The sequence below is a fragment of the Hetaerina americana genome, unplaced genomic scaffold (genome assembly GCF_022747635.1).
Source record: "Hetaerina americana unplaced genomic scaffold, ioHetAmer1.1.p SCAF_1, whole genome shotgun sequence".
Lineage (NCBI taxonomy): Eukaryota > Metazoa > Arthropoda > Insecta > Odonata > Calopterygidae > Hetaerina > Hetaerina americana.
This window is the reverse complement of record NW_027286069.1, coordinates 121,746,890-121,771,436: the sequence shown is the minus strand read 5'-3', so window position 1 is coordinate 121,771,436 and position 24,547 is coordinate 121,746,890. Positions and strand designations below refer to the sequence as shown.

The window sequence follows — 24,547 nt, the reverse complement described above, 5'->3', positions numbered from 1 at the left end:
ACCCTTTGCGGTCCAATATTTATTTCGGAATTCCAACAGTCTGGTCCAAATTATTTTTGGAAAAAAAGAAATAAAACGTCAGATGCTAATGTTGTATATTTTATTGTTCATATTTGCATTTTTTTACTGTGGGTTTCCTCTTTATTATAGTGAAGCACATCGAATGATTTAATTTATTCTTTAAAATCTTTAAGCGTGCGGTATCTTTTGAAGCAATTTCCCACATGTAGTCCAGGATTACGGTCACAAGTTTCACATATATAGATTGTCTCCCTTCTTCCACCCGGCACATTTCTTTTCGAACACACAAGACAGTCTTTGTGCTTTCCCTCTGGATGCGGAACAATTATATGTAGCTTCCCATTTAGTCTCTGCTCCTTGTCTGAATCGGAAGTTCTTCCTCTCTTGGTTGCAGAAGTTCCCTGGCGGAAGTTGCCAACTAGCTCCATCAACAACTGCCTCCTGAATCTTAGGTGACTTATAGGTTTTTTTATTTTGAATCTTGCAGTTTTCCTGGTAAAGGATATACCCATTTATTATTGATACCTCCATGCCCCAGAAAAACAGCTTTCGCCACCACTTTAGAGTCTTTCGAAGGAAGCAGTAGGAAGAGGTATATTGATCTGCAGTGTCCACTGCGCCCATATTTTTTGTATAGTGCACAACGACACTTGGCTTCTCAACCTCTTGAATCTGACAAGTTCCCTTTGCTTTCCTTGAAACAGCCTCCGAAGATGATGTGCTCCAAGTACTGAGCAAAGAAACAACGCGTTTATCTCTCCAGGAGAGGAAGAGAATATCATCTTCACTTCTAAAAGCAATTTTCTCTCCTTTCTTCAGCTTGGCCTTCTTGAAGATTTTAGGGACATCTTTCCTATTAGTAAGAAGAGTCCCAGTTAGGTGGCATCCTAAGGCAGCTAACTCCTTTGCTAGGGTAGGACTCGTATAGAATCGGTCAGTGAATAAATGATGACCTCGGATATCAGGCCATAACTCTTTTAGATTATTGTAGAGGTGCAAGACAATTCTGGAGGTGAAGGGCAGGTCTGGTTTTATGAGGCTGTCTGTTGTAATTTTTCCATGGTATGGAATAAAAGCACAAATATAGCTGGAGGCAGAGTCCGCTAAAACATATATTCTGATACCCCATTTAGTAGGTTTCTTCGGGTTGTATGTAATGAACGAAATCTTACCCTTGAAGCCAATGACAGACTCATCAACAGCAATGTTTTGGCCAGGGATAAAGTGCTCCCTGCAACGATCATCTATGTAACTAAGAAAGTTACTAACCTTTTGGGTTCTCGTTTTCAAACTGTGGTCATTTGGGCTTGTCGTCTCTAAGTGAATCATCCAAAAAATTTGAAAAAATCGTTTTCTGGTGAAAATTTCACTGAAAAAAGGAACTCTGGATATGAAATCTTGGGACCAATAGTCCTTCATATCTTGATGGCCAATCAACCCCATGTTTACAATAACCCCCAAAAAAGCCCACATTTCTTCTTCTGACACATCATGCCAGCTATGCCACACAGAGTATTTAGATAGTCTTTTACTTTCTATCTTCCTCCTTGCATAAATATTGGTCTCCATTATTATTTTTCTCACTAGATTTGGAGTGAAAAAAATCGAAAATAATCAAGTGGCGAACTACAGCTAGCAGGAATCTGCGGACCTTTGGTTTTCTGTCCTGTGTTGTAAAATATTCTTGGAGGTTCATTGTCCTGGTGAGTAACATTCTGCCGCACGCAGCTCTGTCGAGCCTGACTCGACGTTGGACCAGATACTTATGCTGAGACTGTCGAGTCCGACTCGACGTTAGACCGCAAAGGGTTAAAGATGGCCAAGAGATGCCACGGATGATGCAAGGCCGGGACGACCTTCAACCAACTGTGTTGATGATAACATTAATCGTGTGAGGTCCCTTGTCCATACCATTCGTCGAAAAACTGTCCAAATGATATCTGATGAACTGAATTTAGGAATCACAGTGCACAATATTTCAAGGGAACATGATGGATGGATCATTTACCAAGACAATGCACCTGCACATTCAGCTTTGATTTTTCACCAGTTTCTGGTAAAAAATTCAACCACCATCCTTGATCATATGAGGGAAGATGTGGACACAATAAAGCAAGAAATGAGGAGTCAACTGAAAAGCCCAAAGCAAGCCGAGGACTTCCAAGGGTGCTTGAAACAGTGGAAAAGAAGATGGAATAAGTGCAAAGCAAACGAACGAAGAATTCTTTGAAGGAGACAAAATGAAAATATCAGCAGAAAATTTGAAAGAGAACCTGAAAACACTTTGGTCGTACCCCATAGAAGTTCAGAGAAATTATTGAACAGCTAGTTAAATCACAAATGATAATGGCAAAAGAGTAAAGAGCAGTTTGTATAAGGCCAGCTTATTCAATTCCTTCTCTCAAAACATCGTCTTCCAAGTCTGACTGTATGTCTCCCATAGCTTTGAAGTTCATTCTCTCTGACTGACACCCAAAATGGAAACCTCATATATTGGAATAGAGCATTAGCTGAAAAATATTAAGCCTGGTAAATCCTTTGGGTCCAATCAAATACCTGCTCATGCATGGGGAACTAGCAATAGAAATTGCACCATTCCAAGGAATCAAATTTAAGAAATTGCCAGTAGATCACAAGGTTCCCATTGATAGGGGAATGGCTAATGTAACACCAATATTTAATAATGCAGACAAGGAGGAACCAAGCAATTACAGACCTATTTCCCTTACATTCATATCATGCAAGATTATGGAACATATAGTTGCTATTTCCTTAGTGGGTCACCTCGATAGTTGCGAGTTGTTGAATAACCAGCACAGTTTCTAAGAGGGTAAATCCTACAAAACAAAACTTCCACTTTTTGTTCACAATATGATTATTTTGGGATAGAGCCACATTCCAGTGGGCATGGTTTTTTCAGATTTTAAGATAGCTTTCGACAAAGTATCTCACACAAAAATACCAATCTCTTTTAATCATATACGTACAAAAAAAAGTCTTTGAAATCAAGACAAATTCATCAGCATCTGTTTTACAATGTTAAATTGTTTTACTTAGGCACATAGTTACACAAATAGTGAAAAAACTGAATATAGTATATGTAAACATACATATACTGAGTATATGTAAATATCGGCTACCACATATAAAACAAAACCATTAACACAGTAATCAACCCGAAGGTCGGTTTAGTAGATGATGGTAGAGATCACCCAGTACTAAGCCCTATACGGCGTGAGAATATTTACACATCAGGGTAGGGGGGCCAGTTCCTTTCCCTGTGCAGGTTATGGTTTCCCAGGAAGACCTGGTACCCAAAAAATCACTTTAGCTTGGGTGGAGCCGCAGGTGCCCAGAGTGCCTTGCCCGGGATTTGAACCCGGGACCCTCCGGTCAGCAGTCCATCGCTCTACCCACTGGACTACCGCGAAATATAGTAGCTAGCCAGCAGTAAATGGTACCATTTAACGTCCAGGGACAGCCTTTCAGAAACATTCTCCCACCAGTGATCCCTCACCGCAATCTGGTGCCTTCTCTTCACTAACTTCCTAGCTTTTTCCACATTCCCATTAAATCCACTCCTAATCAATGACCTCCCCCAAGCCAACATGAGCTTTCTTTTTATTATTTGTAAAAGAAGATATACCACTCAAAAAGGATCGCATTACTATCATTGATTTAGAAATTTCCAGGAACACCTTCAGCAACTGAATTTAGTTTTTTTTGTTGTGGGTACAAAATGAATCAGTTAATGTAGCAAAATTTATTTTTCAGCTTTAATGTTCAGATCATTAACCTGATGTACTGACTTAGTGTATAATCCTCAGCACAGTGTAAACACACGAGAGACAATACTACAAGAAGTATATTACTCATATAACAAAAGACATCTGTACGCAACCATTTCAGAGTGTAAAAATCATTTGCCTTGACGGGGATTCGAACCCAGATCCCTCAATGTCCATGCAAGTGCTATAGCCAGTTATGCTATCGAGGTGTCCTCTTAAGCTCTGAAATTTCGGAAATGATTTTTACTCTCTGAAATTGTTGTATTGAAATGCATATTAGCCAATGACTACTTTAAAAGTTACTGTTGCGGCATCTTCCGCAGTTTCTTGGAATTTGCCAAAAGACATCTGAATGCCATCACATTAATATATGCTGAAGGATAGGAAAACATGACCCCACCAACATGGAAATTAAAGAAATAGCAGGAAGGCTAAATTATTTATTTTCTTCCTCGTTAGTAAATTTTACCTCAAGATTGGATATGTATTTACTGATTCTGTTAAGAAAATGAATGTCTTATGGATTTGGAGATTTAATGAGGATTTCCACAAGGATAGGAATACGCATTGATACAACCATTCACCTTAGCCTACCTAAATGATTCTTTTGAAATGCCTTCTCAAATAACTTTGAGGGCTACAAGAAAAAATCCGAAGTAATGTTATCTGTTTATTTAATATTCAAAATGTTCATTTAAGTACAGAATCACTTACAATGGACTAAATAATAGTAAATAAATGTTAGATATTATAAAAATATATCAAAAGTGATAGCATTAGATATATAATGACTTACAATGTTTAGCGATGGCGGCAGTGAGTGACAATGAAATTGCTACAATGGTCCTTTGATGGCGGAGCACCCTATGACCCTGCAACCTTGAGCATTTTAGATGAAACACTTTCTATACATGTAAACTATTCAACCTATTCTAGTTTATGAATTCTTTTTTCAATATTTAACTTGACTTCCCTCTTTCTCAATAACTGAGTTATTTTACATTTATTTTCATCCCATACCTATCACACCTGACTGTCCAATGCACTCAGCAGAGGTTGCAACCCCTTGGCTGACCGGCAAACAAAAGCTTGGTCATCAGCAAACCTAAATGATTACATTGAATTCCATACTGACCTTGATTCCAATCTCCACTTCTTCCCATAGTGCCTCTTTTAACATTTCCGCCACACACACATTGAACAGCACACGGGTGATACAACCCTGCCTCACTCCTCTTCCTAACACTGCACATCCGGGCCTTCCGTCCACCCCTCACACCTGAGCAGTCTGAGATACGTACACTTTCAAGGATAAGTCTCCTATTTCTACTATCTATTCACATTTTCACCAATATTGGTTTTTCCCTATACACTGTATTGAATGTTTTCCTGGAGTCTAGGCATGCTACGTACACGAGAAATTAGAAGGAATATATGTAGAATCCCTGGCCTCGTAACATCATGCAGGTTATTATTATTTAGATAGATAGAACCTACAAACAGACAAATACATTCTGACTGTAATCTATGCCCGGTTCTATTAGTTATCCCATTACTGCTATGCCATAGCACATGTCTCTCCTCTTCCTGAGCACAAAAATCATCTGCCCCGCTCTCTATCCTTTTGCTGATGACCCTGAGAACCACTTCAGCTGTTTTTGAAATTAAATTTGTTGTTCTTTAGTCATCACATATTCCACCCCTTCCATTTTTCGGACTAGGGGCACTAACCGCTCGGACAACATCTTCCAGTAAAATTCCTTGATCATGAACACCATTGCAGAACTCCATAAAAACCCTTCCTCCCAAGCTCTGAGTAGTTCTATGAGAATCCTGCCTAACCCCAATCCTCAATTAATTCAATGCCCTTTCTGGAGCCATTAAACCTATCCTAATTTATCTTCTATTTTCATTCTGTGTCTAAGCTTTGGGCCTACTGTCTTTTCATACAGTTCTTCTGTGAATTCTTTCCATTTCTTCATTCATTCAGTAATTGAGTGTTTTGAGTTCATTCAATATTTTTTCTTGAATTATCTTTGATGATTTGTATGGATATTACCTCCCTACTTCCTGGCAGTCCTTTCACATTCCTGCACAGAGCACCCATTTCCTCCTTACTTTATCTACTTTCACATCCCCACACAATCTTTGTCCATGCTTCTTTAGCTCTGTTGGTTTCCCACTTAAATCTGCTATTGAATTCTTTGTTCTTTCTTCTACCCATCTCTGCATTTACATTCTTCTCTCCTCTTGTTCTTAATCATATCACCTGCAATCCTTTGTTTTCTTGTCCTCTTCCCGCTCCTCAAGATTGGTTTATGGCTTTCAAATTCCTTTTCTTATTTTATGATAAGTCACACCCATGAGAATGACTGACATTACGCTAAGACTAGGTGTGGACCTCTTTATGGGAATTCAATGCTCTGGAAGACAATGGCACTACGTACCAGCCTGTATCTAACATGGTGAAATGAGCACTTTAAAATCAGTGTTTCCTCATCACAGCCACTATTTGCTCTGCATCTACTGCAAATGCTTCCTTTGTTCTGCCAGGTCACCAGAAGAGAAAGTGCAATTCTCTCATTATGAAGAATAGAATCCTGTGGAGAGAAAACCAAAAATGTGATGCAAAATTTCAATGAATATTACAAAAATGCTCAAATATCTCCCAAAACACTTGGGAAAGAGCTCATTTAGCTCATGAGATAATTAATGGATAAAACAAAAAGCCAAAAAGGTTCCAGAATAGTGGTATGTCATGAATGAATTCTACATTAGGATTTGATATTTTACTTACAGATGTCTTATGCAGTCATCTCTGAATCCATTCCTTTGAACAAGCCATCACTTGACAGGTTGTCTCCGGCTATTTTGAGTGAAAACTGTGAAAGAGTACGGAGAGAAAAGATTAGATAGAGTAAGAATTGATCTGCCCCGCATTTTGCTAAGCCGTTTCCCCCAGAAGCAGACACTTAGAAGATTATTAGGATTAAAGATAATAAATGATGAATTGTTTAATTTTTGCTGGTATACAATTGAATGCATTAATCTTCATTCCTAAATCATAAGATTGATAAATGTGTCAGTGCCTCAATCACATCAACGAGTGTCCACAAATGATCACCCGCCTGACATCCAGACATCTCCTATCCTGCATACCAAAATCGTCAGCAATCCAACGTAATGGCAACATTCTACTGTCACAAAACTTGTGAGTGGGATCTTCAGGTTGCATCTTCCTCATCCTAATTTCCAGTTACCATCTTCTAAAACTGGATCTGGGTCTGGGCATTTTTGGGACAGACCCGTTATTGTTCAGTAATGTGGTATAACTTAAGACTTGTCAAGAAGAATGAAAAAATCAAATTGATCGTGAAGAAATGGTAAAAGCACATCTAGACTGAATAAATCATGTAAAAATGCATCCATTTATCACACTTACAAGACCCCTTCGCGAAAGAAACTGAGGATATTTATCGAAGTCCACTTTACATATATTTTGCTGACAACTTTGAAAAAAATACAAAATTTTTCAATATTCAATTGTTCCCGGCTAAACTTTGTGGACATTCGTTTTAATTAAATGAAAAATACAATGTATCTTTCCACTGTCCTGACCAGGAAGGATACATTGTATTCTTCATTTAATTAAATTTTTTTTTAAAGACTCACTTGAGCAACATTAAATTGCATCAGCCTGACTTCCTGCACTCAGCTTCAGATGCTCTGCACTGCACATATGTCCTATGGTATCTCTGGGTTGAGAAAGGGTGCAATGAGGGAAGAACAATCACCTGAAGGGAAAGTGAACCCTGAATATAACTCCGGGCCCTCCAAGTCAGGGGTTAGGCGTAGGGCTAGCAACCCTACCCTTCAAATATTCACTGGCTATGAATGCTCTAAACATGCCTCGGATACATAGGCATGGATTTTCAAGGTATCGACCTGGCAAACAGACAAGGACAACGAATTCATGGAAAGTTGCAACATGGAATGAGGAAGAACAGACAGAGCAATAGTCTGTGGAATATCAATGGCAAGAATTAAACAATCTGTTTTGTCCACCGCAAAGGACATAATAGGTAACACGAAAGTAAAAGGCATGCAGATTGGTTTGATAATGAGTGTAAACTTGCAATAGAGGAAAATAATAAGAATAGATACAATATGTTACAAAAGGAGACTAGATTTACAAGAGAGAAGTATAGGAAGAGCAGGAAAGAAGCTGATAAATTGCTGAAAAGAAAAAAGAGAGTGCTCAAAAATCAGATGAAGGCTGTAGAAGAGCTCCATAATGCTAAAGAAAGCAAAAAGTTCAACCAACCAGTAAAATACATGGTTAAAAGCCAACAACCATAGTGCACTCCCGTACAAATAAAAATGGTCAAGCCATTGGGGACGAAAATGAGATGATAGAAAAATGGGCTGAATAATTTAATGGCCTGTATGTTAAGGAATTAACTCCAGGGGTAGAAGAGTAAGAACAAAGACACATAGAAAATCCGGAAGTGCTCACTCCGACAATAGAAGAAGTAATTGAAAGTATTGGAAAACAAAGGAATGACACAGCACCCGGAGAAGATGGAATAACAGCAAAATTAACTAAAATGGAGGTCAAGATTTAAATAGAACAATACGTCATCTAATTTGTAGTATTTGTAAGTTGGGTGAGTTCCCAGAAGACTGCAAGACAGGATTGATTTGTGCAACGTATAAAAAAGGCGACAAATGTGATTGCAAAATCCATAGGTGCATTACATTACTGAATGTACCATATAAAATTTTCACCAGTCTTCTTCTAACATCCATAAGTGCCTATGCTCAAGACATACTGGAAGAATATCAGTGTGGCTTTAGAGCTGGTAGAAGTACCATTGACCAGATATTACCGGTAAGGCAAACAATGGAGAAATGCTATGAATATAACGTTGACTTGAATACACTCTTCATTGACTTCAAAAAAGCTTTCGACAGAAAATCTCTTGTCTCAGGGGTAACTCATAAAAGAACAAAAATCAACACTTTCATAAAAATGTTCCCCAGACATGCAGTGCGATTTCCTTTCATAAAAGAGCAAAAATCAATCGTAAGCTTGACCTACTATGGAAAAATAAGGAGTCCAGTTCAAAATCAACAAGTTCTCAGTGTGACCATAAGTTTGGGCCTAAAATTGTTAATCTTTCCGGACATTCCTTTTCTAATAGTGAGATATCTTTGCTAGAAAAGGGCTTAAGTACGCCACATCAGTAATCACACTTATAATTGACGGAAGTTGATCAATAACCATCACAAATAATATTAGTTCGAATCACTTACTTGAATTCTCTACTTGCACGAAACGTGACCTTCGATATCTTGATCTTCAATCGACGACTTGTCAAACGGTCGCGGCCAGAATCAGCTGACAATAAGGATCGCTTGAAGACCGTCAACTGTTTTCAAGAAGTTCTCTCGGGTTTCCCACCGGGTCAGGTTGCAGTACACCGACGTTTCGAAGGCTGACTCTGCCATCGTCTTCAGGGTAAAGTGAAGGCGATGGCAGAGTCAGCCTTCGAAACGTCGGTGTACTGCAACCTGACCCGGTGGGAAACCTGAGAGAACTTCTTGAATACCATACGCCGGGAAAACCTGAGATCCTTCGTCAACTGTTTTCTTTCCGGCCCCCGCTTTGCGCATTGGCAATTATATATTTCGGAGAAACTCATGCCAATTTTATTCTAAAACCAGAAATTATGAATTAAAAAATGGACCTAACATTAAAATTCAAATCAATTAATCAAAAATCTTAGGGAATGCTAATTTTAGATTTTTTGATGTAGATTTCTCATAAGGGCACAATTCTTTGCAAAATGCCACAATTCCAAATTAGTTCTTTGTTTATTGCAGAGCCAGGTACAAGAAAATAACGATGCATCTTTGGAAGAGCTGCTTATCAAAAATTGGCATTCCCTAAGTAAAGATTTGTTTTCACATAGATATTTAAAAAATTAAAAGGTTCTCGGAAAGAAAACAGTTGACGGTCTTCAAGCGATCCTTCATGTCAGCTGATTCTGGCCGCGACCGTTTGACGAGTCGTCGATTGAAGATCAAGATATCGAAGGTCACGTTTCGTGCAAGTAGAGAATTCAAGTAAGTAATTCGAACTAATAGTATTTGTGATGGTTATTGATCAACTTCCATCAATTATAAGTGTGATTACTAATGTGGCGTATTCGTTTTCAGACCATGTAATGACGAGGAGGAGCCAGTTGCTCAATGAAGTTGATTTCTGCAAATCAAATGGATGCCCTCGGGAGTTTATTATTCCAATCAATGCTTTTTTAAATATTCTGTGTGTTGATGGATAAGTGAATTATATGAAATCATTTTATGAAAGACGTGTGCCTATGGGAACAACATCGAGTGAAGGCTCTGGTGGAAAGTACCCATGATCTCATGAGGTAATCGTTTTATGGTAGGAGTGATTTACACTAGGCATTAATTTGTTATTGGGAGGATATACTGAATCACTGATTGTTGTCATTGAGCGTTTTCCGTTTCCAGTGAAAGTAGTTGAAAATCGTTTTGTTTGCAGGGTGTTGGCGCTGTTTTGAGTCGATCAGAATTATGGGTGTAGTGTCTTTTATTAATTTATCATTAAACCGGTTGTCATCGATGACTTCGTTTTTCTAACGAAAACACATAAGTTTTATTCATGTGAGGAAAATATAAATGCACTTGTGGACTTTCTCAAAGAATGAAAATCGCACTTCTGAAGAGTAAGTGAGGGGCACAACCTATTTTTACCTGGCATGCAACTCAAGTGGATCAAAATGAAAAGAATTTTTACTGAGATACTTATCAGAGTATTTCCTCGGTTAATTTGATCACCTTCCTGCCCATTAGCTTAACTAAGCAGCAGTTAGCATATAAGAAACATAGTAATTACTCCCACCTTATGGTGAGAGCAATTATGGAGTCCGTTAATACTTACAATAGGTGCAAGTTAAATGCCATTCAATATAAGAAATTAATTTAATTGTAGTAAATAACAAATTTTCTGAAGACTCATTGAAAGGATATCACAAGACTGAAAGACATATTCTTTAATATTATAATGCAAAAATTTGTTTATAAATATCATTTGCCTTTGCCGGGATTCAAATCCAGATCCCTCGACTTCCAGCCAAGTGTTTTAGCCAGTGAAGCTATCGAGGTGTCCCCTTACCCTCTGAAATTTGAGTGACTTTAAAGGTACGAGACGCTGTGATGATATACCTTGCATACAATGTCACAGGCATTCGTAGTTGTGCGCATTGAGCCACAGTCCATGGGGTTTAAGCCAACTTTAAATACTAGGGGTGGTTTACCTTTGGCATATTCCGAGAAACTGTGGGACATACTGCTACAGTAATTTTTTGATGGAGTCATTCACTTAATATGAATTTGAATGCATATCACTTGGGGATAAATTAAATTAGTTTTGCTCTCGGGAACACTAAAGCAGTATTAATTTAGAGTGTCACTCGGTTGCTCATGGAGGACAAAGTGGTCACTATACTTCTGGAAGTTTCTCAGTGAAATCTTTCATTAAAGCTGTGATTCAGGTTTGATGGCTCAGAAACTTGTGTGTACATTTAAGATTTCTCTTGCAATTTTTCTTGTCAAATATAGCGCAGAATGTTTCAGGATTTAGTAAATGTGAATGCATTGGATGCTTGCATGTATTTGTGACCACTCGAAATTCAAAGATGAAAATGATATGCAATATATTTCTTGATGCATGATGTTTCATTTGTGCTCTATTTGCGCTGTTATCTCCCATTTGCTTTTTCCATTGCTAGAGATCCCGCTGCTTAAATATGTTCACTAAATACTCAATACATATTATCCTTTCTCCGTATATTCGTGCACCACCAAATACTTCTTCCTTAATTTTGTCTATTGCCTTCTCAATATTAGCATTAAACATCACGGACAACATAGAACAACCCTGCCCTAATCCTGCCTTTATTTTGGGTTCTCCCATGTTTTAACCACGTGGTATCAGTACCACCTTCTGCCTACAAGCTTGTTCAACTAAGGGAAGGCCCAATTTTTCCTCAAATTTCACTGTGTTGCAGTGTAATCGTAGTGTTTAATGCATGTTCGGAACAAGTTTCATAAATTTGATTAGAATATTGCATCATGGGCCTCCATTGAAATTTGAAACTTGTTCAGTTCATCTGTGGAAACAATGGAGGTATCCTTACATTTTACCCCAGATTACACTACTTTGGATTTTTTCTTGTAGCCTACAAAGTCTTTTGAAAAGGAATCAACATGTTTCCACTGCTTCAAATACTATTTCATCTCTGGGGTATAGTGGTGGACCTATATTTTATCTGTGGACCAAAACCAGCAAAGAAAATATTGTTGGTTGCTCATGAAACGGGTCAAGCATTGTTCAGAAATTTCCATTCTGATGGTTTTGTGAAGAGTCATGGCACTCATCTGGGAGATAATTTTCTCATATCCAATTGTTACTCGTACTGGATTAAACCAGATATTTTATTCTCTTGGTTTCATTGTTCTACCTCATTTGTTCTTCAATGATGATTTACTAAACGATTACATCAGGTAGTCTCAATCCTTGGGTTATTGAGAGTAATATGGCCCTTGTGATAATTGAAAAATTTAGAGCATGTTTGTACGTGTTGTGGAGGGAACACTAGCAGTTTTTTTATTTATTCCAGGACATGTGGTTAACATGTAAAGAATGTTTTTGATATTTTGTTTATTGTCAAATTTTAATTGTTTAACATGTGTGCATCAGGAAATACATTCATGGGGAGATACATTTTTCATATATGATTAAAGGGTGGGTCATGGAACGAGTTCCCTTGATCAAAATGCCCTTAAGTAGCCCTTGATAGCTTTGTAAGCTTTTTTTCTCTAATGCCAAATATATATTTCAGGATGAGTTGATGTTGCTGTGACATTATTTGAGTGAAGGTAGACACGAAAGCCCATCCCTGCATCCACCATCTTCTATGAAGAGAATGAGTCTGTGCATGCCTTGGCCTTGCTTCTTCAGAACCAAGCATATAATAGTAGTCCCTCTCTTAGACTTGGCTGATTGCCACTCAGTGGCCAAACATGCTCATGTCAGATAAGTTTGCATATGGCAGTGAGTCACATTTGGAAGCATTGAGTAGCAATCCTTCTGTCGTTTTGGTTGCCACGTGATCACTGCTGTGGCAAATAGGAGAAAATGCATTTCAACACAAAAGTAAGTACCTGTTTACCATCGCATCACAGTTTGTGTCTGTGGGAGGTATTTAGGTAGTCTAATCTTGGTGATCTGATGTATATTTTTGATTAAGCACGGCATGAGTGTCCATTGTGGTGTTCTGGTGCGTAATGGCCGTTGGTTGGGACGTAATCAATGCCTCTTTTTCAGTGTATCTTGGATGTTCTCTCTTTGCCGTCCCTGAGAATTCATTGTAATAAGGCACTCTCATTGTTCACAGTAGGAGTTCTATAATTATATTCCATATTTGCATTAACAGAAATTACATATGCCTGTATTTCTGGCGATTGTATCAGGTCCCATATAATTGCATGTCATTCCAACATATGTAGAAGCCCATATTTACGCAATTTCAATTTCAGTTTCTCCAATATCTGTCTCTCTATGTGCCGAGTAAGAAAATTTCCATTGGAAAACATGTGTTGATGAATATCAATCTTGATTTCAAACACTATTTTGGCTCTGCTTTGTACATATATGATTAAGAGAGATGGGTAGTTCATTATGACATACTTAGTCAAAAGTTATTCTGTTCACTCCTATTTTTGCTTATTTTACCAAGATACCACCAATTGTTTGGGTGCACACCTCTTTTATGTGTGTGTAGAATCTTATTTTGGTACATTGCGGAGAATAATCTTATGAATAATTTTGTGCTAGGAGAGTGTAAGTACTTAGCAATGCCCTTAATAAAAATATAGCTGTCTGCATGAATGCAACTGTGTTATCGTAGGTCGTTCACCAAACCTTGGCAAAGGGATTCACAGTTTCACTATGTAGGCTGACAAAGTAACAAAACTATCAAAAATGAAAATGGGCCAACCAAGAGTAATTGTAGGATAAATATCGCATTGATGCTAAGCTTAACTGACAAAGATCTTTATAGGGTCTTTTAAAGAATTGTTAAACTCATGTCAAGCACTCACCCTTTGCCACCCTCGACTAACTTGGCTTGGGGAATAGGTATCGTGTAGGTCACTTTGTTTTTTGGGAACATTGGCTGCTCATTGAAAGCTCACTTCAACCTCCTCACCATCATTCGCAGCTCCACAGCCTGGTGTGGGCCTTGGCTTCCTCTTTGACATGCCCCCAAGCAAGAGTTCTTGTTCTTGCTTGCTTACCCTTCCATCATGTAACTTCCATTGCCCTCAAATTATTCTCTGCACCCTGTAGCCATCTCTTCCTTGGTCTACCTCTTCTTCTGACCCCTTCCATCTTGCTATTAAGTATCAGTTTGGGCATTCTGTCATTTTCCATGCTTTCTACATGGCCCAACCATGCCAGCCACGGTGACTTGGCAAATTTAACTATGTCCTTCCCTTCTAGTAGTTCATTTATCTCCATGTTTATTTTAATTCTCCATCTCTCTCCTTCTCTAATTGAGCCATAGATTCTCCTAATGATTTTTCTTTCCAATTTTCTTGGGAAAACGATGGCAGAGATTTTTCTTTCCAATTTACTTGGGAAACAAACTATGCAAATTTCACTTGAATAGAGATTTATTCACGACCCGGGTTTCAAACACTTAATGTCATCTTCAGGTGACTATACAGAGTTACATATCCTATATATATGAAAAGCAATGGAGGGGGGGGTAGGGGTTTAGGAGCGGAGGAGAAGGGAAGAGGAAGGGGCGAGAGGGGGGGAGAGGGAAAAGAGTGTAGAGGGAGGTTTGAGAGAGAAAGGGGTGTTTGGGTTGGGTAAGGAGAGAGAAGGAGGAAAACGGGGGGGGGGGGGGTTGGGGAAGAAAGGGAGGGAGGGAGGGTTCTGGTAGAGGATGGGAGGGAGGGGAAGGTCCACGAGCCGAAAATTCCGCTGTGTCCTGTGAGTCATAGTCGGTCACTGGTGTCGTCGGCTGGGCGTTGACCGGCTGGGCTTGGTGGCTTTTAGGTAACGTCCTCATTACCTGGCTTGGTTTCCAAGGGTCGGCGTTGGAAGGGCCTCCTGCGGGGGAGGCCAGCGTACCGGGAGGAAAAGGGGGGAGGGAAGGGGAAATTCCGTCTCCTCCTCATCAGCGTCTTACATTGGGTAGTCCCATGGACTCAAAGGGAATGGAAAAAAATGGGGAGTGGGATGGGAGAATTTGGTCGTTAACTAGTAACGTCTTTCTTCGGGAATGCTGGACGATTTCCAACGCTTCGAGGGCGTCCAGTCTCCTCTCCTTATCTTCGAAGTGCAAAATTTCTGGAGCGAAATTGCTATAATGTCCATATTCAAGGAGATGCCTGGCGAACAAAGAATGATCCTTGCCCGCTTCGAAGCACTTCCGGTGTTCATCCGTTCTTATTTCAAGGCTGTACATGCAACGAATGGGCAGTCGTTACATTTTAACCGATAGACGCCACTCTTTTTCCGGTCGGGTACGTCATCTTTGGCGTTGATTAACTGTTTGCCTAGCGTGGATGGAGTAGCGTAGGCGATACGGTATTTGTCCACTGGGATTTTTTTGGCAGCCGCGTACGATATTTTTCCCAGAAAGGTCATTTTGCGCCACTGTTTTGGTTTGTCACTTAACTCAAGGGCGGAAGTTTCCGAAACTGCAAGCTTATGGAGGGCTTTTCTGAGAATTTTCTCTACTAAGTTGGAGGAGTATCCATTCGTGGAAGCGATGCACTTGATCATACGGAGTTCGTGTTCATAGTTGGATTTTGACATGGGGATTCTGATTAGTCTGTTAATGGCTGCATATAGGGCGGCGGTTTTCTGAGAGAATGGGTGGCAGGAGTCAGCCGGGATAATTTCGTCTGTGCTGGTAGGTTTCCGGTAAATGGAGAATTGATGCCTACCGTTGTTGATCTCAATGGTCAAATCTAGGAAATTGATGCGTCTCCCGTTGTCATTTTCCACTGTGAAATTAATTCTTTCATGAAGGGAGTTAAGCAAAATTAGAAATTTATCAATCTGTCTCGTGGTGCCCGTCCAGCAGCAAAGGACGTCATCCACATACCTAAACCAATAGAAAATGTTGCTTAAGAGTTTGTTATCAGAGCTGAAAAGTCTTTCCTCAAAATCGGTCATGAACATTTCCGCCAAAAGGGGGGATAGTGATGATCCCATGGCTAGTCCTTCCGTTTGGTTATAGAACGCGCCATTAAAGCGGAAATAACTTTGGTTGAGGCACAGTTCGGTCAGGGAATGAATTTCTTCGGAAATTACTGGGTTGGTAGCGGCTTTTTCCAGATGATTCCTCACTAGCTGTAGGACCTCTTGTTTTGGAACACTGGTAAATAAGTTCTTGACGTCAAAGGAGATTAATTTGGAATTTGGGGGCACTGAGATGGCTCTTAGTTTTTCGGTTAGTTCCACCGAATTTTTGATGCTGTGATTGGAAGAGAACGTTGAGTGTTCTCTTATATGAGGTTTTTGGCAGCGTGTTGGGTCAGAGGTAGATGTGGAGCAAACTTCATACCTTTGTTTAAGAGTTCCAATTCTTTTGGTGGGAACTGATGAGATGACAGGTTAACGACTCTGGGGTAAAACTCGAAGTCCGTTTTCTCGGCTGCTGGATGGACCGGGGTGCTTATTTTCCTTTGGACGAGTTGAAGTCTGGTCAGCTTGGACTTGATGGTGTTGAACTTATTATACGCTGTTTCACTTGCTCGGGTGCGTGTATATTCTAGGAGAATGTCTAATTCCACTTGGTGTAATTTTGCGCCTAATTCCCCATGTAGGAGAAAAAGGTAATGGGATATGGCTTTTCTCTTCCCAAACCATACACTCAGCTCGCGTCGGACCCATGCTTTCTCTGCAAACTTCACTGCATGTCTAGCCGACGGGGATGTCGAGGATGTCTTGATGCACACATATTTAGGCGTAACACCTAACTTAAGGCACTGATTATTAAAAAAGATGTTCAGGGACGCAATCCGGTATTTAATGTAAAGTTTAAAATAAAGTTTACCCTGTTCTGCTGTGCTGGCACTTTTAACAAACCGAACGGTATTAGGGTTAACCCTGTGAAAGCGTTGGAAATCGTCCAGCATTCCCGAAGAAAGACGTTACTAGTTAACGACCAAATTCTCCCATCCCACTCCCCATTTTTTTCCATTCCCTTTGAGTCCATGGGACTACCCAATGTAAGACGCTGATGAGGAGGAGACGGAATTTCCCCTTCCCTCCCCCCTTTTCCTCCCGGTACGCTGGCCTCCCCCGCAGGAGGCCCTTCCAACGCCGACCCTTGGAAACCAAGCCAGGTAATGAGGACGTTACCTAAAAGCCACCAAGCCCAGCCGGTCAACGCCCAGCCGACGACACCAGTGACCGACTATGACTCACAGGACACAGCGGAATTTTCGGCTCGTGGACCTTCCCCTCCCTCCCATCCTCTACCAGAACCCTCCCTCCCTCCCTTTCTTCCCCAACCCCCCCCCCCCCCCCGTTTTCCTCCTTCTCTCTCCTTACCCAACCCAAACACCCCTTTCTCTCTCAAACCTCCCTCTACACTCTTTTCCCTCTCCCCCCCTCTCGCCCCTTCCTCTTCCCTTCTCCTCCGCTCCTAAACCCCTACCCCCCCCCCATTGCTTTTCATATATATAGGATATGTAACTCTGTATAGTCACCTGAAGATGACATTAAGTGTTTGAAACCCGGGTCGTGAATAAATCTCTATTCAAGTGAAATTTGCATAGTTTGTTTCCTTTCCATAATTGACTTTGTAATTCGACGCACTTTATTTTAAAAACACAACCCAGGTTTCAAGGTTGAATGTCATCATCAGGTGGTCCTCATAGAAGCAAACTTGGTAGATATACCATCTGATCAAGGGATGGGAGGTTTGGTCAGAGAGGGAAGGTGGAGGAGGGGTAAAAAGGTTACAATGTAGCCGGGAAGAAAAGAGAATTAAATCTTTCGGTGTCAATCGTTGACTTGGAAGGGTGGTAGGTAGGTCTAGGAGTGGGGAGGGAGTGGGAGGGATACAAAATTCCATTGAAAGGTTCATCTTTGCAACGGACACATTTCAAACTTTCCAACTGCTCCGAAGCATCATGCCTCTGACCTTTATTTTCAAAATAAATAATTTTAGTCGCAAAGCCACTTTTATGGTCACTTTCGATGAGGTGTTTTGCAAAGAGGGATTTATGTTCTTACTTTTGAAACATGATAGGTGTTCTTGAATTCTCTCTTTAAATTTCAGTCCTGTTTGCCCAATATACTTTGTGTTACACTCTGAGCACTTTAACCACACACTCCACTCCTCTCGTTTTTGGGGACCTTGTCTTTATGTTGAGAGATGAGGTTTATAAGGCATGAACCACAGTAAAAGGCACATTTAATTTTTTCTCTAGGAAAACATTTAATAATGGGATCTTTTAAATGTTCGGGGTTGTAAATGTGGCATAGGACTGTTTTTGTAAGTTCATTCCGGTAAAGTTTTTTAAATAGATCTTATGAATAGCCATTGTTTACTGCTAATGTTTTAAATACATTAAGTTCCTGATTTATATTTAACATAGATATAGGGATAACGGTTAAACAGTGGATCATTGCATGAAATGCCGAAAGCTTTTGGGCAAAGCAATGCCTTGAAGAGGAATGAATAGATTGGTCTGTATACATTTCGGTCTTAAAAATAGAATACTGTAACCCGTCTTTGTCTTTACAAATGGATGAGTTGAGGAAATTCAGGGAACCTTTTTCCTCTTTTTCACACGTGAATTGTACATTAGAATTGACCGAATTTAAATGTGCTAGAAACTGATCTAGTTGCCTTGCGCAACCTGTGCACCCACAGAAGACATCGTCTACATATCTAAACCAACGAAATACATTATTACTGTGAGGGTGAGCTGAGGAGAACCAAATATTTTCAAAATTGTCCCTATAAATGCCGGCCAGGAGTGGGGGCTAGGGCAAGCCCATGGCTAATCCTTTGGGCTGTTGAACCATTAAAAATAAAATAATTTTGAGAAACACACGTCTTTAGAAATATACAGAGTTCACTTATAACTGGCAATGGGTTGGATTTTAGGAGGATGATGTCTTTGGCGAGGTTCACAGCTTCCATGGGTTGGGTCATGTTGGTGAAAAGGTTGCGTACATCGAAGGAAACAAGCATGCACTTTTTCAGGATGACCTCTTTCATTAGTTTTTTGACAAGTTCCAATTAATTCACTAAACCATATTCTGTGGAAAATTTGGACTGGATTTATATCTTTCTTTTTGTTCAACTGGATTCAATCACTTTCTTAATATCTTGTTGAAACTTGGGGGTTGGGTCTGAACGAAGTACTTCAGTATTATTGTCCCTGATAAAGTCTTTGCATTTCGTGTTGTAGGTGTTTCGTTCTAATACAACCGCTGCGCTGACTTAGTCTGCTTTTTGGATGATCAAATTTTTATCTGTCACTGAATGTACAGTATAATCGACTTCAAGGCCTCGTACTCGGTAGAATGCTTTTTCTTTTTTACTTCTAGTTGTGAGATTTTAAGGAGCTCCTGGGAAACAACTTCCTAAACCGCAATGTTTTCTTTCTGAAGGTCAACTTCAAGGTCAACCACCAGGTTTTTAATCCCTTTCACAGAAATAGGAATTTAAGGTACGTACTTTAGGCCCTTTTCTAGTAAAGATATCTCACTATTAGAAAAGGAATGTCCGGAAAGATTAACAATTTGAGGCCCAAACTTACGGTCACTCTGAGAACTTGTTGATTTTGAACTGGACTCCTTATTTTTCCATAGTAGGTCAAGCTTACGATTGATTTTTGCTCTTTTATGAAAGGAAATCGCACTGCATGTCTGGGGAACATTTTTATGAAAGTGTTGATTTTTGTTCTTTTATGAGTTACCCCTGAGACAAGAGATTTTCTGTCGAAAGCTTTTTTGAAGTCAATGAAGAGTGTATTCAAGTCAACGTTATATTCATAGCATTTCTCCATTGTTTGCCTTACCGGTAATATCTGGTCAATGGTACTTCTACCAGCTCTAAAGCCACACTGATATTCTTCCAGTATGTCTTGAGCATAGGCACTTATGGATGTTAGAAGAAGACTGGTGAAAATTTTATATGGTACATTCAGTAATGTAATGCACCTATGGATTTTGCAATCACATTTGTCGCCTTTTTTATACGTTGCACAAATCAATCCTGTCTTGCAGTCTTCTGGGAACTCACCCAACTTACAAATACTACAAATTTGATGACGTATTGTTCTATTTAAATCTTGACCTCCATTTTAGTTAATTTTGCTGTTATTCCATCTTCTCCGGGTGCTGTGTCATTCCTTTGTTTTCCAATACTTTCAATTACTTCTTCTATTGTCGGAGTGAGCACTTCCGGATTTTCTATGTGTCTTTGTTCTTACTCTTCTACCCCTGGAGTTAATTCCTTAACATACAGGCCATTAAATTATTCAGCCCATTTTTCTATCATCTCATTTTCGTCCCCAATGGCTTGACCATTTTTATTTGTACGGGAGTGCACTATGGTTGTTGGCTTTTAACCATGTATTTTACTGGTTGGTTGAACTTTTTGCTTTCTTTAGCATTATGGAGCTCTTCTACAGCCTTCATCTGATTTTTGAGCACTCTCTTTTTTCTTTTCAGCAATTTATCAGCTTCTTTCCTGCTCTTCCTATACTTCTCTCTTGTAAATCTAGTCTCCTTTTGTAACATATTGTATCTATTCTTATTATTTTCCTCTATTGCAAGTTTACACTCATTATCAAACCAATCTGCATGCCTTTTACTTTCGTGTTACCTATTATGTCCTTTGCGGTGGACAAAACAGATTGTTTAATTCTTGCCATTGATATTCCACAGACTATTGCTCTGTCTGTTCTTCCTCATTCCATGTTGCAACTTTCCATGAATTCGTTGTCCTTGTCTGTTTGCCAGGTCGATACCTTGAAAATCCATGCCTATGTATCCGAGGCATGTTTAGAGCATTCATAGCCAGTGAATATTTGAAGGGTAGGGTTGCTAGCCCTACGCCTAACCCCTGACTTGGAGGGCCCGGAGTTATATTCAGGGTTCACTTTCCCTTCAGGTGATTGTTCTTCCCTCATTGCACCCTTTCTCAACCCAGAGATACCATAGGACATATGTGCAGTGCAGAGCATCTGAAGCTGAGTGCAGGAAGTCAGGCTGATGCAATTTAATGTTGCTCAAGTGAGTCTTTAAAAAAAAATTTAATTAAATGAAGAATACAATGTATCCTTCCTGGTCAGGACAGTGGAAAGATACATTGTATTTTTCATTTAATTAAAACGAATGTCCACAAAGTTTAGCCGGGAACAATTGAATATTGAAAAATTTTGTATTTTTTTCAAAGTTGTCAGCAAAATATATGTAAAGTGGACTTCGATAAATATCCTCAGTTTCTTTCGCGAAGGGGTCTTGTAAGTGTGATAAATGGATGCATTTTTACATGATTTATTCAGTCTAGATGTGCTTTTACCATTTCTTCACGATCAATTTGATTTTTTCATTCTTCTTGACAAGTCTTAAGTTATACCACATTACTGAACAATAACGGGTCTGTCCCAAAAATGCCCAGACCCAGATCCAGTTTTAGAAGATGGTAACTGGAAATTAGGATGAGGAAGATGCAACCTGAAGATCCCACTCACAAGTTTTGTGACAGTAGAATGTTGCCATTACGTTGGATTGCTGACGATTTTGGTATGCAGGATAGGAGATGTCTGGATGTCAGGCGGGTGATCATTTGTGGACACTCGTTGATGTGATTGAGGCACTGACACATTTATCAATCTTATGATTTAGGAATGAAGATTAATGCATTCAATTGTATACCAGCAAAAATTAAACAATTCATCATTTATTATCTTTAATCCTAATAATCTTCTAAGTGTCTGCTTCTGGGGGAAACGGCTTAGCAAAATGCGGGGCAGATCAATTCTTACTCTATCTAATCTTTTCTCTCCGTACTCTTTCACAGTTTTCACTCAAAATAGCCGGAGACAACCTGTCAAGTGATGGCTTGTTCAAAGGAATGGATTCAGAGATGACTGCATAAGACATCTGTAAGTAAAATATCAAATCCTAATGTAGAATTCATTCATGACATACCACTATTCTGGAACCTTTTTGGCTTTTTGTTTTATCCATTAATTATCTCATGAGCTAAATGAGCTCTTTCCCAAGTGTTTTGGGAGATATTTGAGCATTTTTGTAATATTCATTGAAATTTTGCATCACATTTTTGGTTTTCTCTCCACAGGATTCTATTCTTCATAATGAGAGAATTGCACTTTCTCTTCTGGTGACCTGGCAGAACAAAGGAAGCATTTGCAGTAGATGCAGAGCAAATAGTGGCTGTGATGAGGAAACACTGATTTTAAAGTGCTCATTTCACCATGTTAGATACAGGCTGGTACGTAGTGCCATTGTCTTCCAGAGCATTGAATTCCCATAAAGAGGTCCACACCTAGTCTTAGCCTAATGTCAGTCATTCTCATGGGTGTGACTTATCATAAAATAAGAAAAGGAATTTGAAAGCCATAAACCAATCTTGAGGAGCGGGAAGAGGACAAGAAAACAAAGGATTGCAGGTGATATGATTAAGAACAAGAGGAGAGAAGAATGTAAATGCAGAGATGGGTAGAAGAAAGAACAAAGAATTCAATAGCAGATTTAAGTGGGAAACCAACAGAGCTAAAGAAGCATGGACAAAGATTGTGTGGGGATGTGAAAGTAGATAAAGTAAGGGGGAAATGGGTGCTCTGTGCAGGAATGTGAAAGGACTGCCAGGAAGTAGGGAGGTAATATCCATACAAATCATCAAAGATAATTCAAGAAAAAATATTGAATGAACTCAAAACACTCAATTACTGAATGAATGAAGAAATGGAAAGAATTCACAGAAGAACTGTATGAAAAGACAGTAGGCCCAAAGCTTAGACACAGAATGAAAATAGAAGATAAATTAGGATAGGTTTAATGGCTCCAGAAAGGGCATTGAATTAATTGAGGATTGGGGTTAGGCAGGATTCTCATAGAACTACTCAGAGCTTGGGAGGAAGGGTTTTTATGGAGTTCTGCAATGGTGTTCATGATCAAGGAATTTTACTGGAAGATGTTGTTCGAGCGGTTAGTGCCCCTAGTCCGAAAAATGGAAGGGATGGAATATGTGATGACTAAAGAACAACAAATTTAATTTCAAAAACAGCTGCAGTGGTTCTCAGGGTCATCAACAAAAGGATAGAGAGCGGGGCAGATGATTTTTGTGCTCAGGAAGAGGAGAGACATGTGCTATGGCATAGCAGTAATGGGGTAACTAATAGAAACGGGCATAGATTACAGTCAGAATGTATTTGTCTGTTTGTAGGTTCTATCTATCTAAATAATAATAACCTGCATGATGTTACGAGGCCAGGGATTCTACATATAATCCTTCTAATTTCTCGTGTACGTAGCATGCCTAGACTCCAGGAAAACATTCAATACAGTGTATAGGGAAAAACCAATATTGGTGAAAATGTGAATAGATAGTAGAAATAGGAGACTTATCCTTGAAAGTGTACGTATCTCAGACTGCTCAGGTGTGAGGGGTGGACGGAAGGCCCGGATGTGCAGTGTTAGGAAGAGGAGTGAGGCAGGGTTGTATCACCCGTGTGCTGTTCAATGTGTGTGTGGCGGAAATGTTAAAAGAGGCATTATGGGAAGAAGTGGAGATTGGAATCAAGGTCAGTATGGAATTCAATGTAATCATTTAGGTTTGCTGATGACCAAGCTTTTGTTTGCCGGTCAGCCAAGGGGTTGCAACCTCTGCTGAGTGCATTGGACAGTCAGGTGTGATAGGTATGGGATGAAAATAAATGTAAAATAACTCAGTTATTGAGAAAGAGGGAAGCCAAGTTAAATATTGAAAAAAGGAATTCATAAACTAGAATAGGTTGAATAGTTTACATGTATAGAAAGTGTTTCATCTAAAATGCTCAAGGTTGCAGGGTCATAGGGTGCTCCGCCATCAAAGGACCATTGTAGCAATTTCATTGTCACTCACTGCCGCCATCGCTAAACATTGTAAGTCATTATATATCTAATGCTATCACTTTTGATATATTTTTATAATATCTAACATTTATTTACTATTATTTAGTCCATTGTAAGTGATTCTGTACTTAAATGAACATTTTGAATATTAAATAAACAGATAACATTACTTCGGATTTTTTCTTGTAGCCCTCAAAGTTATTTGAGAAGGCATTTCAAAAGAATCATTTAGGTAGGCTAAGGTGAATGTTTGTATCAATGCGTATTCCTATCCTTGTGGAAATCCTCATTAAATCTCCAAATCCATGAGACATTCATTTTCTTAACAGAATCAGTAAATACATATCCAATCTTGAGGTAAAATTTACTAACGAGGAAGAAAATAAATAATTTAGCCTTCCTGCTATTTCTTTAATTTCCATGTTGGTGGGGTCATGTTTTCCTATCCTTCAGCATATATTAATGTGATGGCATTCAGATGTCTTTTGGCAAATTCCAAGAAACTGCGGAAGAT

The 24,547-nt window shown here is 39.3% G+C and overlaps 1 protein-coding gene and 2 long non-coding RNA genes across 4 annotated transcripts; 1 reads left to right on the top strand and 2 right to left on the bottom strand.

Annotated features, from left to right (window-relative positions):
• Window positions 1–252: 252 nt before the first annotated feature.
• On the bottom strand, window positions 253–1,350 carry LOC139697320 (piggyBac transposable element-derived protein 4-like). The gene has a single exon (XM_071596020.1). It carries the CDS (start codon window positions 1,348–1,350, stop codon window positions 253–255), a length of 1,098 nt encoding a protein of 365 aa, XP_071452121.1.
• Window positions 1,351–6,218: 4,868 nt separating this feature from the next.
• LOC139687120 (uncharacterized) lies at window positions 6,219–9,192 on the bottom strand. The gene is made up of 3 exons (XR_011700603.1): window positions 9,126–9,192; window positions 6,607–6,691; window positions 6,219–6,409 (listed from the first exon to the last, which is right to left on the bottom strand). It is a non-coding gene; the product is annotated as an uncharacterized lncRNA (long non-coding RNA).
• A 904-nt stretch (window positions 9,193–10,096) lies between these two features.
• LOC139687114 (uncharacterized) lies at window positions 10,097–23,906 on the top strand. 2 transcript variants are annotated; one of them, XR_011700601.1, is made up of 4 exons: window positions 10,097–10,249; window positions 12,746–13,059; window positions 21,977–22,061; window positions 22,259–23,906. It is a non-coding gene; the product is annotated as an uncharacterized lncRNA (long non-coding RNA). The 2 variants fall into 2 exon arrangements; XR_011700602.1 differs by lacking the exon at window positions 10,097–10,249 and adding an exon at window positions 10,457–10,567.
• Window positions 23,907–24,547: the final 641 nt, after the last annotated feature.